Below are 16,497 nucleotides of genomic sequence, written 5' to 3'. Positions count from 1 at the left end.
AAAGAGCTAACCTCCCACTGGCTTCCCTCTTAAAGCCCTCAAAAGTATGCCCATGACCACCATTAAACCACGAATGGATTAATCCACTTACTAGAGTGTGATCTTCACAAGCCAATCATCTCTTCAAGGATCCACCTTTCGATTACCATAATAGGATTTCCCACCCTCTCAACACTGTCACTGTGGGGTTGTAGAGTCAGTGAGCTTTGGGGGGACATCCACCCCACAAGAGGAACCCTCACACATTTCGCTTCCCATGGAATGGGATGAGGAAGGGTGAGTCCTTCTAAACTTGCGATCTCTTTGTTCCTAGGAGTCTACAGAAAACCTTCTCTCTTGGCCCAGCTGGGTACCCTGGTGAAATCAGGAGGGAACTTGACCCTGCAATGCTTCTCAGAGATGGTATTTGAGAAGTTCATTCTGGTTCAGCACAGATCAGGGGCAACTGAGAACACTTTGCACCTTGCTGGGGAACTCCATCATGGGAGCTCCCAAGCCAACTTCTCCATGAATCCAGTGACATCTGCTCATGCAGGGACCTACAGATGTTATGGTTCTGTCAGTCACTCCCCCTATGAGTGGTCAGCCCCCAGTGACCCTCTGGACATTGTGATCACAGGTGAGGGTACCCAAACCTGCCCTTCATTCTCTTCGGGATACAGGCTGGATGTTCAAGGATGTGGAAGCCCCAGGTCATGATGAGGAAGATGAGTGTGGGGATCCAGACTTGGTTAGAGCTACACCAACAGAGGCAAAGAAAGATGAGAAACAAGTACAGACCACTTGTTATAACATAAAGGACAGATACAGGGGCAGAGACAGGAGTCATATGAGATACACAGCAAAGGGTGAGGTACAGACAGATGTACACGTGGCAGAGAGAGAGTGTGCCCTTTCACCCTGGTCTTTGTTCAGAGACCGGGGACAGTTTAGAAGTTTGGTTGCCATTTTGCCTCCATACTCTCTTCACCACCAGGAGGACCCAAAGACACACCACATATCTGACCTAAGTTGGGCCCTGTGGCCTCAGCCCATGTGGCAGCCACAGATGCCAGGTTTATTCTGACACCTCTCCCTTCCATGTGGTTGAGTCATAATTTGTCCCTGCATATCATGGTTCCAGGTAAAGCAGCCAAACACCAGCCCCATATGCTGTGTGTTTTCTAGGTCCCCAAACTGGTTTCTCAACCCATGTTCCAAAGTAACCCCAGGTATTACAGGATTACTGAAGACAAAAGCCCACAGAGAAAATCAGAGATCAAACAATATCAGTGAAATACAAATGGAATCGCAGGCACACACACAGAGAGAGATAGACAGACAGAATGAGCCAAGAGAAGGGAATTGAGAAAGAGAGAGACTCAGAGACACATAAAGAGAAAGAAAAAGAAATTAAAGAAAATGGGGATAAAGAAGTGGAGAGGGTGCAGAGAAAAGCCCTAAAAGTCAAAGTCCCTAATGAGGCACACAAAGATAGAGCAAGATAGACGTGTGGATGGATGGCCAAGATTCCAAAAGAGAACTAGAGAGTCAGAGAAGCAGAGAAAGACATAGAGATAGAGGGAAGTAGGTAGATGATAGATAGACAGAGATGAGACAGATAAGAGAGAGACGGACACACAGAAAGATAGGGACAAGACAGAGACTGAGAGACTCGGGATGAAAGAATAAGGAAGACAGACAGATCGACCAATCCAAGAAGCAAAGAGAGTAAAAAAAATACAAAATAAATAAATAAAAGAAACCTGGGCAGGGAAAAGACCTAAAGAGACAAAGAGCAAGAGATGGAGAAAGTACAAAGAAGGAGGAAAATAGACACGGATGGGGCAGGGGGAGAGAAAGAAGGGGGAGGGAGAGAGAGAGAGCTCTAAGTCAAGGGAGCATGAAGAACAAATTCTCAGGTCAGGAGTGAAGGACACTGAGGTAAGGAAGAGTCTCTCCAACTAAAGAGCCTCTTCTTCTTGCAGGTCTATATGAGAAGCCTTCTCTCTCAGCCCAACCAGGACCCATGGTTATGTCAGGAGAGAATGTGACCTTGTCCTGTGGCTCTAAGAGCTCTTTTGACATGTACCATCTATCCGGGGATGGGGAGGCCCCTGAACGCAGGCGCCCTGCAGTGTGGAGCCGCAATGGTACATTCCAGGCTGACTTCGCTATGGGCCCCATGACCACAACTCACTGTGGGACCTATAGATGCTACGGGTCTTTCAGTGGCTCCTCCTATCTGTGGTCAGCCCCAAGTGACCCAACGCACCTTTCTATCACAGGTGAGGAGCCCTGTACCTGTTCTATGTCTTGTAACTCAGTCTAAATCCTAAAGCCATATCTCAAGAACATTCTGCTGATGAAGGAAAGAAGCCTAGAGAAAGAGAGAGAGAAGAAAAGAAAGAGTATGAGAGGAGATATCAAAATACATAGGATGGTAGACCGGGTACTTCTAAAACTCTCCTTCATATTTTGTGTGGAGGATCACATTGGGGAGTCTATGACAGGCAGAGTCAGGACAGGCCCAGAGGAGGTGACACTGGGCTCATGTTGGGGAATCAGACGTTGTGTCTGCCCCTCACCATTTTCCATTTCCCAGAAGCCTCTCCTGACCTCTCACCATGGAGAGATTTCATCACCAGCATCTTCATCACCCTAACTCCCATTTCCTCTTTATACCTTGAAGTCTCAGGAGGGGAGTCATCTCCTCCAAGGGTTGTCGGGAAGGAGATCCCAGGATCGCAGGGCTCAGTGTTAGATGACAGAGTGTTGGCCACAGATCAACCTCCAAGGCATTTCAATAGGGTGGAAGGCAGGCAGCCTTCCTTCCTCACCTCTCTCCTGTCCTGTGTTCTAGGAAACTCTTCAAGCTGTTGCCCTTCACCCACAGAGTCAAGCTCCAAAAATGGTGAGTGAAGGATCTCTCTTATCTCTGCTTGTGAAAACCGGGGGAGACAGGAGCCTTGGATTTGAGTGTTAGTTCAGCCACCTCCCAGCACTGTGATTTGGGACTTGTCTTTCCTCTCTGATCTGCTCTCTGATCATTGATGCTACAACAGCTCATGGGATTTGGGGTCAACATGGGGCTCCGTAGGGACACTTAATCTCTAATTTTCTGCAGCAAAGACCTCCTCCAAGCAGGAAGGATTAGAGTCACCCTGACAGCCTTCCTGACAGGAAAAATGTGGTCTTCATTCTATCCCTATTCCTCATGTAGAAGAGATCATGGGAGCTTGAGAGAGGGGAGGGGAAAAAAGCAACTGGTGGGGAGTTCTTCTTAAAAATTCCATCTGCCAGAGAATGAGTTCGTGTCTGTCAAGACGCAACCCTGGTGCAGTCAGAAAAGCAAAAGCCCTGCAGTAAGAGAGGACTGAGTTCTGCCACACTTACGACACCTTCCTTAATTTATTCATTCAGGCACTGTTCAATACGCTGGAAATGCTGTGTGTATTTTTTCCTTATTGCTGCTATGATAGATTTCCCCAAGCTCAGTAAATTAAAACAGCAAGTTTTTAAGATTATCTTACAGTTCTATAGTCAGAAATCTGAAATGGGCCTCACCGGGCTTAAAAAGAGGTGGCAGCAAGGCTGCATTCGTTCCGAAGGTTCTGGGAGAGAATCAACTTCCTTCCTTTTTGCAGCTTCTAGAGGCTCCCATGTTTCTTTGCTCATGCTCCCTTCTGTTATCTTCAAAACCAACCATGGTTGGTCCATTTTTTCTAACATTGCATCACTCTGACCCTGTTTCCTTCTTATCATTTCTCCCTCACTCGTCTCCTGGCTCCCTCCTTCTCTCTTAAGAACTCCTGTGATTACATCGGACCCACCAGATAATCCAGGGTAATCTCTCCTATTTTAAAGCCAACTTATTACCAACCTTAATTTCCTCTGCAACTTTAATTTCTCCCTGCCATGTAATATAACATAATCACAGGTTATGGGATTTTGGCAATGGTCATCTTTAGTGGTGGGCATTCATCTTCCAACCACAAATAGTGAATAAGATAAATCTGGCCTCTGCGCTTGGGAAGCTGATATCACTGCACACTTAAGTGGGAGAGCAGAAAATTCATGCACCAATGGATGAATGAATGAATAATTAATTACGAAGCAGTTATACATGATATTTTAAATACAGGTAGCTGATAGGTAATGTTTAATGGACAATTTAAAGTGAGTGGTACAAAATCTCTCACTGATCAGTCAATATTTAAGCTGTGATCTTAATGACAAAATGGATTCAACCCTTGGAAGATTGGCAAAATAATATCCCAGACAGAGCTATAAGCCATGAAGCTACTAAGGTGAGAATAATCTTACTTTCAAGAAAGAGTCTATGCCTGAAATGTTGTGAATGAGATGGAGAGAATTGTGAGATAAATGTAGAGAGATGGAGAGGACCTAGAATATATGAGGATTACGTAAGAACAGGGAATTAATGTTTTGTGTTAACTGTTATTGGAATTCATCTCAGGAATCAATATATGATTAATAATGACTGATGTGAAAGTATAGGATTCTCAGGCACATAACTGTGAGCCAGGAAACCAGGGAGACACAGTTGCATTCTCCTGGTAAAAATGGTGGTGACTTAGAAACTAATGAATGAAGTAGATAGATACACATTCGCAAGGTAGAACCATTTGGAGAGAAGTCCTGTTGGATCTGACTTTTGCTAGTTGCTTGATCTTGGCTTTATTAATTTCCTTCTGAGACTCACTTTCACTACATCAAATTTATTCTTCCCAGGAGAGAAAAAAATGTGGGGTTGGGGGAAGGGGATGAAAATGCACACAACTGTGGTGTAAAATACCAGAATGACAAGGGCACTCAAATTAAAATCATCATTATTCTACTTTGTATGATTACCTCTTTGATCCTCTATCTTATCCACAATAAATCAGGCTAAAAGCACCTCCCTTTTAGACTTTGTGTAAGCATGAGAACAGTTTGAAAATGTGAAAGCCTGGGCTGGTCACTTAACTCACTTGGTTGGAGCACAGTGTTGCAAGACCAAGATCTGATCTTGAACACAGACTTTGAAATAACACAAGCAGACAAAAGAAAAGAAAAAAGTATTTTTACCAGCCAGACACCAAAAAAACGTGAAAGCACTCCCTCCTCACCAACATACATAGGTACTAGAGTAGAGAAAGTGTTGAAGACATGGTATAAAACTGGTCCTCCTCCATTCCCCTCACCCCTACTTTATTTATTTTTTTTTTCAGATAGTGCTAATTTTATTCTTTCCCCTGACGTTTTTAGTATTTCATAGCATTTTGCATTTTCTTACTATATTTGTATCTACCTCACATGTAAATCAAGGTGTACGCCATGGGTATTATTTGGCACACAAAAGAGGCATGTAGAAATACAATAACAAATTGCATATTCACCAACAACAATGCAGGTTGTAGGGAGTAAGAGTCCAAAGTTACTCTGTTATTGGATTTTCATAATACCCTCATAAGTATTCTAGTGCGGAGTGTGAAGAAAATAACTCAAGTGCTCTGCATGAGTATGTATATCCCAAAAATTATATGTTTGACTCCACCAAGAAAAAAAATTGTTATAAGTCCTTCACCATTAAGAGTCTAATGGTTCATTGTTACTGTCTCTTATTAAGTATCCTACCAGGGGGGATGAAATGTTGGTAGAAAGAATATGATTCATTCATAACTATAAAAACAAATTTATTAACTAAAACATTAGATATATCATACATTGTGAATAAAACAGTAGAAAAATGTATTGCCAACAGTTAAATGTGAATCCTATTCTAGAACCTGCTATTCTAGTTCTTTTGATTAAGCTCTCCATGGTAATTGTTCTCCCTTCAATTTTGAGCATAAGATGAATGTTTCACCACTCTAGTATGCAACAGCTATTGTCCGTTAATGAATAAAGAAGCCACCATCTCCCTTGGATTCTTTCTACCACATATTCAGTCTATAACAAAATATAACTTGTATCCCATAAAAGTCCCAGGTTCCTAAGGTTTAGTGCTGCTATATTTTATGGTGAGTTGATAAGAGCTTCTCTTTCCGATTATTCAAAGTCCCCTTCTCTGAACACAATAAACGTTATGACTGACATCAAAGATTTACATGATTTTCTGTCCCACCTCTATGCTCTTTCATTCAGACATTATTTACTTTTAGAAAGCACAGACCTGTCTCTTCAATGAACTTAGATAATAATGACCTTCACCTAATAAAGTAGGCCCTTTCATCCTATTGATTCTTGCCCATGTACCACCATTAAAGGTGTGTAAGGATGCATAATACCAACACATTTCAAAGTGCAGGTTGAAACTCATAAATAGTAGCCTATTCAAGAAACCCCAAATAATAAAATATTTTAAAACCTCAAGGTAACTGGCCATTCCCAAATGTCCTGGTACCTTGATATATATCATGACTTTTAATTTTTTTTTTTACTTTTAATTATCTTGCAGTATATATTAAAGGTTAATTTTGGAGAACTAGAGAGTGTGTTATGCCTTGCATAAAACCTCTGATGTTCTACAATTTTGGTCCTTTGGTAGCAGCCTCAGCATGCTCATTATGTTTTTGTGGTACTATCAAGAATGTATATTTTATTGTCTAGTGAGTTGTGAAACCTGAATGAAGCCACATAATGTTTTATGATTTTTCTTTAGTATAAACTCTCTGATCTCTAATGCTTGAACTCATTATGAAGAATCTGCCAATCACTTTTAAGGATAATCTAAAGAATGAATTCTCTTATGTTGTGAGAGGAGTGAATTGTACTTGAAAACACTGTCACATATTACATGTGTAAAGCTTCCCACCAGAATGAATTCTCCAATGACTTGCAAGGTGTGATCTTCGAGTGAAGACCTTGCCACATTCATTGCATTTGTAAGGTTTCTCTCCAGTATGAATTCTCTGATGAGTTGCAAGGTGAGACTTTTGACTGAAGACCTTGCCACATTCATTACATTTGTAAGGTTTTTCTCCAGTATGGATTCTATGATGACTTGAAAGGTGTGAACTTTGACTGAAGACCCTGCCACATTCATTACATTTGTAAGGTTTTTCTCCAGTATGGATTCTATGATGACTTGAAAGGTGTGAACTTTGACTGAAGACCCTGCCACATTCATTACATTTGTAAGGTTTCTCTCCGGTATGAATTCTCCGATGATTTGCAAGGTGTGAATCCTTATGAAATACCTTGCCACATTCATTACATTTGTAAGGTTTCTCTCCAGTATGAATTCTCCAATGAGTTGCAAGGTTTGACTTTGAACTGAAGACCTTGCCACATTCCTACATTTGTAAGGTTTTTCTCCAGTATGGATTAGCCAATGGGCAGTTATGCTTGAGTGTGCTCTAAAGGCTTTGCCGCACTCCTTACACTTGTAAGGTTTCTCTCCAGTATGAATTTTGTAATGCTTTGAGAGGCTTGAAGCATGATGAAAGACCTTACCACATTCACGACATTTGTACAGTTTCTCTCTAGAATGAACTCTATGACTTGCAAAATCTTCTCTGTCATCGTGTTCATCTTTCCAATGTCACTGTGTGAAATACCTGTCTTGTATTCCTTTTCCTTTTTTGTGATAATTCCTTGATGACACACTTTGGAGAGAAATCTAGGGTATAGTGATGGGGGAGGACTTCAGGACAAAACACGTCGGACCCCTGACCATGATGGGACTTATCCTTCTTCTTGGTCCCTGCCTCTTTCGGTGTTTCTCTAATTTCTTACAGGAACACATGCATGCCTTCGCCAATCAAAATGCCGCCAAATTGTTCCTGTGTTCACACCTTTGATCCATTCTCGTCCATTGGGTTTTCTTGCTATCATCACTTGGCTCTCCACAGTCCAGGGCTCTTTCCCTTGCTCCAACATAGAGATGAGACTCAGGTCAAAATGAGAGATTCCCAGGGAGAACAGGTTCCTGTAGTTCTCCAACATCACGTCCCTGTACAAAGTCCGCTGAGCAGGGTCCAGGCATTTCCACTCCTCCTGAGAGAATTCTATGGCCACATCCCTGAAAGTCAAGCCTCCCTGAGTAAGAGCCACACCTGACTCCTTTCCTTTCCTCTTCCTCCTCTTCCAGGCTTCTTCTTCACGTAACATGATCTTTACAAGTCAATCGCGCAGCGGCGTAATCTTTGCTCCGCGCTCTCCCCTTCCGGGTCTCCCTCACCCCTACTGTAAATCACATATGCAGATACAGACAGATCCCTGGGAGGCGAACACCAGTATTCTATTGAGCGAGTTCGGATCTTGAACTCAGAGACCAGACACAGCACTATCTGCTAGTCGACTTTCATCCTCATTCACAGAAGGACAAGTTGTGTTGGGGCCAGGCAACAACAACATATGTTCAGCAATAGCTGATGCAGGGGATGGTCTTTTCCCTGTGCCTCCCAGAAAAAGCATAAACCTAACAGGTGCCACATGAGACAACAAAAAGGAACACAGCACATTCTGCAGCCCTCAGTTCACATGCCTCATCATCATTTCCTGGGCATAGGACACAGACAAGTCCACTTCTCTTCTTTTGATCTTGATTACACTTTTTTCCTTTTATTGGAGACATTAATTTTTTTGATTCCAGGGTGCTGTGGATGTCGAGATTGTGAAGCAGATTTTTTGTGCGCTGGTATCAATCCCAGGGGAAGTCTCTAAACGATTCACACGCTACACCTTTGGGTGTGCTGATTTCTGTCAGCTGCCAGAGCCTAGTGAGAGAGAACACTCACACAAAAAGTTACGTGAAGCAGGTTTACCATTCACAAATAACAAGCAAGAGAAAACAGAAGCTTAGGGATGAGAAAGTCACCCACGGCTCAGGAAAGCTCCCCAGGAAGGATGGAGTCTCCCCACTTGCTCTGCAGCTGAGGGAACCCAAAAAGCAGCCTGCCCTGGGTTTTATACCCTGGAGTGACAGTAATCACTGGGCTAAAAGCATTGCAAAACATCCTGTTCTAGGAAGGACAGGAACAGAGCCGGGGTACTCCACACAGTTCCTCTTTATCTCAAGATGTTGTGTTCCCAGCACGTCCTGCAGTTACTATTAGAACTACAAGTGAGAAAGATGGGACGGTTGTGCCACTTGCCATCCAGGCACTTGTCCTAAAGAGACATCATATGCAATTATCTGGTGATCAGTAAGTGGGAGGCAATCCACAACGGGGAGCTGCTATGACTTGCTTCTTATTGGATTAATATCTTCCTTCAGATAACTCCAGCTCCCTGCATGTTCTGATTGGACCCTCAGTGGTCACCATCCTCCTTGCCATCCTCCTTTTCTTCCTCATTCGTCGCTGGTGTCCTGCCAAAAAGAGTAAGTCTCAGGAAGAGGAGTCCAGTGCCATCTGGGCATATGGGGTCAGGATGGGAGTTAGCTGGTGTGTGTTGTCCATTTGCAGGAGATGCCTGGCCCAAGGCAGGAGCCACAGAGTTAGGGCTTCCTAGAGGTAACACCAGAGTCCCTGCCCCTTCCCTCAGCTCACAGATCATTGACTAATTCTTCACTGTATACTCGCAACCAGTGCAGCCTCTGATATCAAAAGGTTCTATGAAAGGGAGAAAGGAGGAAAGAGAACCAATGGGATGGAAGTTCGAATGATTAATGGGCTGGGTTCTTATACTTAGACAAATGGAATATGTGACTCTGCTGTTGGGCAGCTGAGTAATCTCAACCACGCACCACATCTCCAGTGTTCATATCTGTATATGAAATAAGAATCCCAAAGTTCCTTCCTAGGTGTTTTAATGATTTCTATTTCCTATAGATGCTGCTATGGTGGGCCAGGAACCTGAGGTGAACAGAACAGTGAAAAGGGAGGTAGGTCTTCGACAGCCCACCCTCTTCAATAACATTATTCCTGATGAGTCTCCAGGAGTGTATGCACATGCCCTCACTCAACATTTCCCTTTATCCAGGACCCTAAAGGAGAAGACCCACAGGAGGTGACATATGCACAGTTGGATCATTGGATTTTCACACGCAAAAAAATCACTCCCACTTCCCGGAGGCCCAAGGAACCTTCAACAGATACTAGTATGTATGTGGAACTCGCAAAATCCTGAACCCAAATCAAGTGTCATCTCCTATCCCATGAGAACACATAGAAAGACCTCGAGAAGGTCTTCCATGCACACCATAGATCCTTTCCAAACCCAGCTTGACAGCTGCAATGCAACAACAGCTAGAATCTGAAGAAGTTAAATCTTCATCTTCAGGGTCATCCCTCTTATCAAAACATGAGTCTACATGAATCCTTGCTTACAAGTTTCTATTGCCCCCATTGCCTGCTGGAGAGAAAACAAACTCCTTTGCTTAGCCTCCAATTTTCTATTTCACTTGACCCCTGCCAACTCTGCAACCTCACTGGCTGTACTTTCTTGACTTGCTTGAAGCGACAACCTGCTATTCCATCTCCCCTGAAAGCTATTTTTCAGCTTTCTGTCATCAGGAACGTTTCTGTATATTTTGAAGATCTCAATGGAGTTTCTTCCTCTTTGAAATAAACATTTTCTGACCTCATGGTTTAGGTAAGGTGCCTCTTTGTTTGCCTACAGTTTCACATGCTACCATGACTATGTACTTATTACCCTACATGTTCTCCACTGGGTTCTTATCCCTGGACTGGGAGTTTCTGGGAGCAGGGCAGAGTCTGCTTTGTCTCTGGGACCCAAGTTCGCATCCAAGGAACTAGCACATAGGTTTCACCGATCACTTGTCAAATGAACAAGTGAGAATTCCTACTCTCTGCAGACCAATGAAAAGCTTGTGCACCTTACAGGAGACATTTATAGGGTCGTTGTCCTTAATTTTCTCATCTTCACGAGGTCATGTATCAAAAAAACATGTTGTACATCATAAATATATACAATTTTTGCTTGTCAATTTTAAAAAATTATTTAAAATTAATAAACTTAATAAAATAAAAAATTTTGTATAGTGTGAGAAAGGATTTGGATTTCATTTTTTGCTACCTTAACCCTTTGGTCTGATGTCATTCATTGAGAAAACATGCTATTCCATCTTAAACCACACTGCAGCCTTTGCCAAGCATAACGTGACCGAATATACAAATAGATGTATATTTTAACCCTCTTTTCTGTTCACTTGCTCATTATGTCTAGACTCATGGTGTCACACTTTCTGTAGCCTTACAGCACCTCTTAAAATCTGGTAGCATGAGTACTCTAAGTTGTGGATTTTTTCTTTCACAGCATTATAATTATTATAGGTTGTTTGCATTTTTCCATTCAAATTTTATAATCAGGTTGCTAATTTCCACCTAAAAAAGAATCTTGTAATTTGATTGTGATTGTATTAAATCTACAGATCAGCTCTTTCTCGTAGAAATATAATGCAATCTACATAAATCATTTTAAGTTTGCTAGTAGCCAAATTTAAAAAGTTAAAAAGAAACAGGTGGAATTAATGTAAGTAATTTATTTTATCTAACCAAATATATATAAAATATTATCACTTCAACATGTAGTTACGTGTAATCTCGGAAAAGATCAGATCTATACCTAGGTGGGCAAATATTTTCCTTTATAATATCTCATCCTCATAGAGCAATTTACCACAGACAAGTGGCCCTAAGGCTCAGGATAAGAAGACACAGTAGGAATGGGTAGACCCATGACCTGGATGATTACAGAAGGCCAAAAGAGTACTCTTACATTAAAACACCTGAGTTTAAGAACCTAACAAGAATTACAGGTCCAGCCATTTTTTGCATGCAGAGATGCATCAATGTTAGCACTGTTATTGAAAAACAATGAAGGAGATAGTTTCATGTGCAGCAAAGACAGCTGCATCTTTTGAGCACCCATTCAGTGAAGTGTGTTTTACATATATTTTCTTGCTGAATCTTTATAGAAAACATATCAGATGGCAATGTGGATGAGGCTAGAGGTAATTATGTTAAGTGAAATAAGTCAGGCACAGAAAGATAAATACTACATGTTCACTCATATATGGCAGCTGAAGAAAGTGAGCTCCTAGAAGTAGAAAGTAGAATTGAGGTTACTAGAGGATGGGAAAGGAAGGGGAGGATAAGAAGAGGCTGCTTAACATATACAGAATTAAAGCTAGATCAGAAGAATAAGTTCTAGTATTCAATGACAGTGCTACATGTCTATAATTAACAATAATTTATTGTATATTTTCAAACGACTAGAAGAGAGGAGTTCAAAATTTCCCATCACAAGAAAATAAGTGTTTACAGTGGTGGATACACTAACTAGCTTGTCTGATCATCCCACAGTGTATACTTGTATTGAAACATAACTCTTTACCCCCTAAATATGTACAATTAAAAAAAATTGGAGAAAGTTCCCAACTAAAAAAAATAAGGAGAGAGTTCCCAAGACCACAGACCCTGAGCCAACTGTGCCAGAACCAGCAGGCACTGCACTGCAGGACCTGCACCCTGGGTGAGTCCCTGCCACCGAGAGAGGTCTGACAGCCACTGCACCCAGAGTCCTCAAGGTAGCCCTGCTGGAACAGACAGTTGCTGCACCATGGGACCCCCAGTCAAGGTGATTCCCCACCACCCAGAGACCAGAAAGCAACCTGCCCACAGGCCCTGAGGTAGCCATGCCAAATTGGCAGTCCCTGCATGATCTGGGCCAGACGCCAGAGTGTATCAAATGGACCATGAAACCCCCTGCCACGATGACTAACCACCAAAAGAAAGATACCAGAAATATGAAAAACCAAGAAAGTATGAATAAATTCCCCAATCAAAAGACACAGACTGATTGACTGGATCAGAAAGATGGACCTAACAATAGGCTGCCATCAAGAGATTAACCTCACCTGTAAAGACACACATAGACTGAGAGTGAAAGGATGGAAAAAGATATACCATGCAAATAGAAGTGAAAAATGAGCTGGAGTAGCTATTCTTATATCAGATAAGATAGACTTTAAACCAAATTCATTAAAAGAGATAAAGAAAGCCACTATATACTGATAAAAGGATCTATCCATCAAGAAGATCAAAATCATAAATGTATACACACCCAACATCAGAGCAGCCATATTTTAAAAGCAAACACTATTAGACATTAAAAAAAATGAGATAGACACTAATACCATAACAGCAGGGGGCCTGAACACCCCACTCTCAACATTGGACAGATCATCTAGGCAAAAAATCAAGAGACACACAAGATCTAAACAACACTTTAGACCAATTGGACTTGACAGATATATACAGAACATTCCATTCAACAACCTCAGAATATTCATTCTTCTCGTCAGCATAGAAAACATTCTCCAGGATAGACCACAAGTCAGGTCACAAATCAAGTCTCAACAAATTCAAAATATTGGAATTATCCCATGTATTTTTTCAGATCACAATGGATTAAAATTAGAAATCAATAAGAAATGAAATTCTGGAAACTATACAAACACAGGGAAATTAACTAGCATTCTACTTAATAACATATGGGTCAAAGAAGAAATCAAACAGGAAATCAAAAAATTTATTCAAACTAATGAAAATAATGCCAAATAACAAAAATTAGAAATGAAAAAGGTGATATTACAACGAATACCTCTGAAATATAAGGAATCACTCAAGACTACTATAAACAACTATATGCCAACAAATTTGAAAATCTGGAGGAAAGGGATAAATTTCTGGACACACACAAACTACCAAAGCTGAGCCAAGATGCTTTAGAAAATCTGAACAGACCAATAAAAATTAAAGAGATTGAAGCTCTGATCAGAAGGCTCCCAACAAAGAAAAGCCCAGGACCAGATGGGTTCACAGCAGAATTCTACCAAACATTCAAAGAGGAATTGACACCAATTCTCTACAAACTATTCTAAAGGATTGAAACAGAGGCAATTCTCCCAAACTCAGTCTATGAAGCAAACATCACCCTGATACCAAAACCAGGTAAAGATACGACAAAAAAAGAAAACTACAGGCCAATATCCTTGATGAATATAGATGCAAAAATCCTCAATAAAACACTAGCTAACAGAATACAGCAACACATACACAAAATTATACACCAAGATCAAGTGGGATTCAGCCCAGGGATGCAAGACTGGTTCAACATATGCCAAATCAATAAATGCAATGCACCACAACAATAAAATCAAAGACAAAAACCAAATGATCATCTGTATAGACGCTGAAAAAGCATTTGACAAAATTTAGCACTCATTCATGATAGACTCTGTACATGTTGGTTATAGATGGAAAGTATCTCAGCATAATTAAAGCCATATATGATAAGCCCACTGCCAATATCATCCTGAATGTGGAAAAGTTTCCAGCTTTTCCCGTGAGAACAGAAACTAGACAAGGATGCCCACTCTCACCTCTTCTATTTAACATAGTGTTGGAGGTACTAGCCAGAGCAATCAGAAAAGAGAAGGAAATAAAGGACATCCAGACTGGAAAAGATGAAGACAAACTGTCCCTGTCTGCAGATGATATGATCCTATAAACCAAACAGTCTAAAGCCTCTATAAAAAAAAACTCTTAGGGTTGATAAATGATTTCAGCAAAATTTCTGGATACAAAATCAACACACAAAAACAGTGAACATCCAGAAAAAGAAATCAAGAAAGCTAGCCCATTTACAATACCCACCAAAAAAATAAAATATTTAGGAATAAAGTTAACCTGGGATGTGAAAAATCTCTACAATGACAATACAAATCACTGTTGAGAGAAATTAAGGAGGACACAAGAAGATCGAAAGACATCCCATGCTCTTGGATTGGAAGAATTAACATTGTGAAAATGTCCATATTACCCAAAGTGATCTACAGATTCAATGCAATCCCCATCAAAATTCCAATGACATTTTTCTCAGAAATGGAAAAAACTATCCTAACATTTATATGGAATAACAAAAGACCACAAATAGCCAAAGCAATCCTGAGCAAAACAAATAAAGATGGAGGTATAGCACTACCTGACTTAAAGCTATACTACAAAGCTATAATAACCAAAACATCATGGTACCAGCATAAAAACAGATACATGGATAAATGGAATAGAATCCAGAAATCAACCCATACACTTACAGCTACCTAATTTTTGACAAAGGCACCAAGTCTACACACTGGGGAAGACACTGCCTCTTCAACAAATGATGCTGGGAAAACTGGATATATATATGCAGGAGAATTAAACTAGACCCGTACCTCTCACCATATATCAAAATAAACCCAAAATAAATTAAAGAATTAAATATGTATCCTGAAACAATAAAGCTCCTCAAAGAAAACATAGAGGAATCCCCCCAGGAAGTGGGATTGCATACAGACTTCATGAATGACCCCAAAAGCACAGAAATATGTGCCTAGAAATATGTTTTAGAGACCTTCCTGCTGGGCTGATCTATACTCTGTGACCTTAAGAGAATCTACATTCCATAGAACCTGAGCACCTCAAGGAAAGGGTGTGGGATGTGGAATACATACAGCTCAGTAATATCTCAGAACAAGGTCCAGGTCCACAACCTGTACCTATCAGCAGACACTACAGGGCAGGGGTTCTCAAGCAGGGACAATTTTTACCCCACTGTAGACACTGGGCAATGTTTAGAGACTCTTTTTTTTTTATCACAACTACTGGCATCTAGCAGGCAGAGGCCAGGGAAGCTGTTCCATGTTCTACAGTGCACAAGGCAGCTCACGCAGCAGAGTCATAATCCAGTTCCAAATGTCAATTATAATAAGGTTGAGACACCTGTGTCTAAGATATAATGCTTGTCACCATCTCAATAGAGCTAGCTGGTGAATGTGCCATGAACCCCTGGAACATGTGGCATACCCTGAGACAGGCTCACTTCTTTACAATAACAAAGCCATATTTTACTGTATAAATTCCATGTTTTCTTGTGTGTGTGTGTATATACATATATGTATACATATGCATGAATATATATATACACACACATATTTATGAATATACATGTATATTATAGCAATACACATATGTATGTATATGTGTATACACATTATGTATGTACACATGCAGCACACATACATATATTAAGCAATACTTCCACTTAATCTTTAATATAAAATATTTTACATATTAGAATATATTCAGAAAAGTATCCNTCCTCAGGAAGCACACGAGCTACTGAGATGCAAATAAGTGTATGTGCATGTGTGTACATGCACCTGTGTGCACACACGGGAGCAAATGTGTGTGTCGTGTGGGTGCACATTTGTGATATGATAAGAAATGTAGATTTGGTGTCTTTCCCCAGGTTCAGGCACAGAGCTCCTAACACCCTGTAGATAGGGGCATGAGGAGAGTCATTTCCTAGTATTTGGTCTCTGACCCCAGTTCCTGGCACAAGCTCCTGAGACTTTAAAGATTTTTTGAATGATAGGAGTGTCAGACCCAGAGCTCCTAAATCCCTTGGAATTTCCTGGGTGGTAGGAGCATCTTTTCTTCTCATGAGGTGACTCTTGGTGGGATCCTGGATGGGGATGGTTGCCAGGGGAACCAAGCA

At 41.0% G+C, this 16,497-nt stretch overlaps 1 protein-coding gene across 1 annotated transcript in view; it reads left to right on the top strand.

Moving 5' to 3' along the window:
- LOC103610925 (killer cell immunoglobulin-like receptor 2DS4) overlaps positions 1-10,059 on the top strand; it is an 18,677-nt gene extending 8,618 nt beyond the window's left edge. The window contains exons 4-9 of the mRNA XM_008594983.1: positions 272-619; positions 1,968-2,267; positions 2,843-2,893; positions 9,206-9,310; positions 9,762-9,814; positions 9,913-10,059. Coding sequence (XP_008593205.1) covers positions 272-619; positions 1,968-2,267; positions 2,843-2,893; positions 9,206-9,310; positions 9,762-9,814; positions 9,913-10,059 — 1,004 coding nt within the window. The remainder of the gene's footprint in view (positions 1-271; positions 620-1,967; positions 2,268-2,842; positions 2,894-9,205; positions 9,311-9,761; positions 9,815-9,912) is intronic.
- Positions 10,060-16,497: the final 6,438 nt, after the last annotated feature.

This window comes from Galeopterus variegatus, unplaced genomic scaffold (assembly GCF_000696425.1).
Source record: "Galeopterus variegatus unplaced genomic scaffold, G_variegatus-3.0.2 Scaffold12059, whole genome shotgun sequence".
Taxonomy (NCBI): domain Eukaryota; kingdom Metazoa; phylum Chordata; class Mammalia; order Dermoptera; family Cynocephalidae; genus Galeopterus; species Galeopterus variegatus.
Note: the sequence above shows the minus strand (reverse complement) of the source record. Positions and strands in the feature narration are given on the sequence as shown.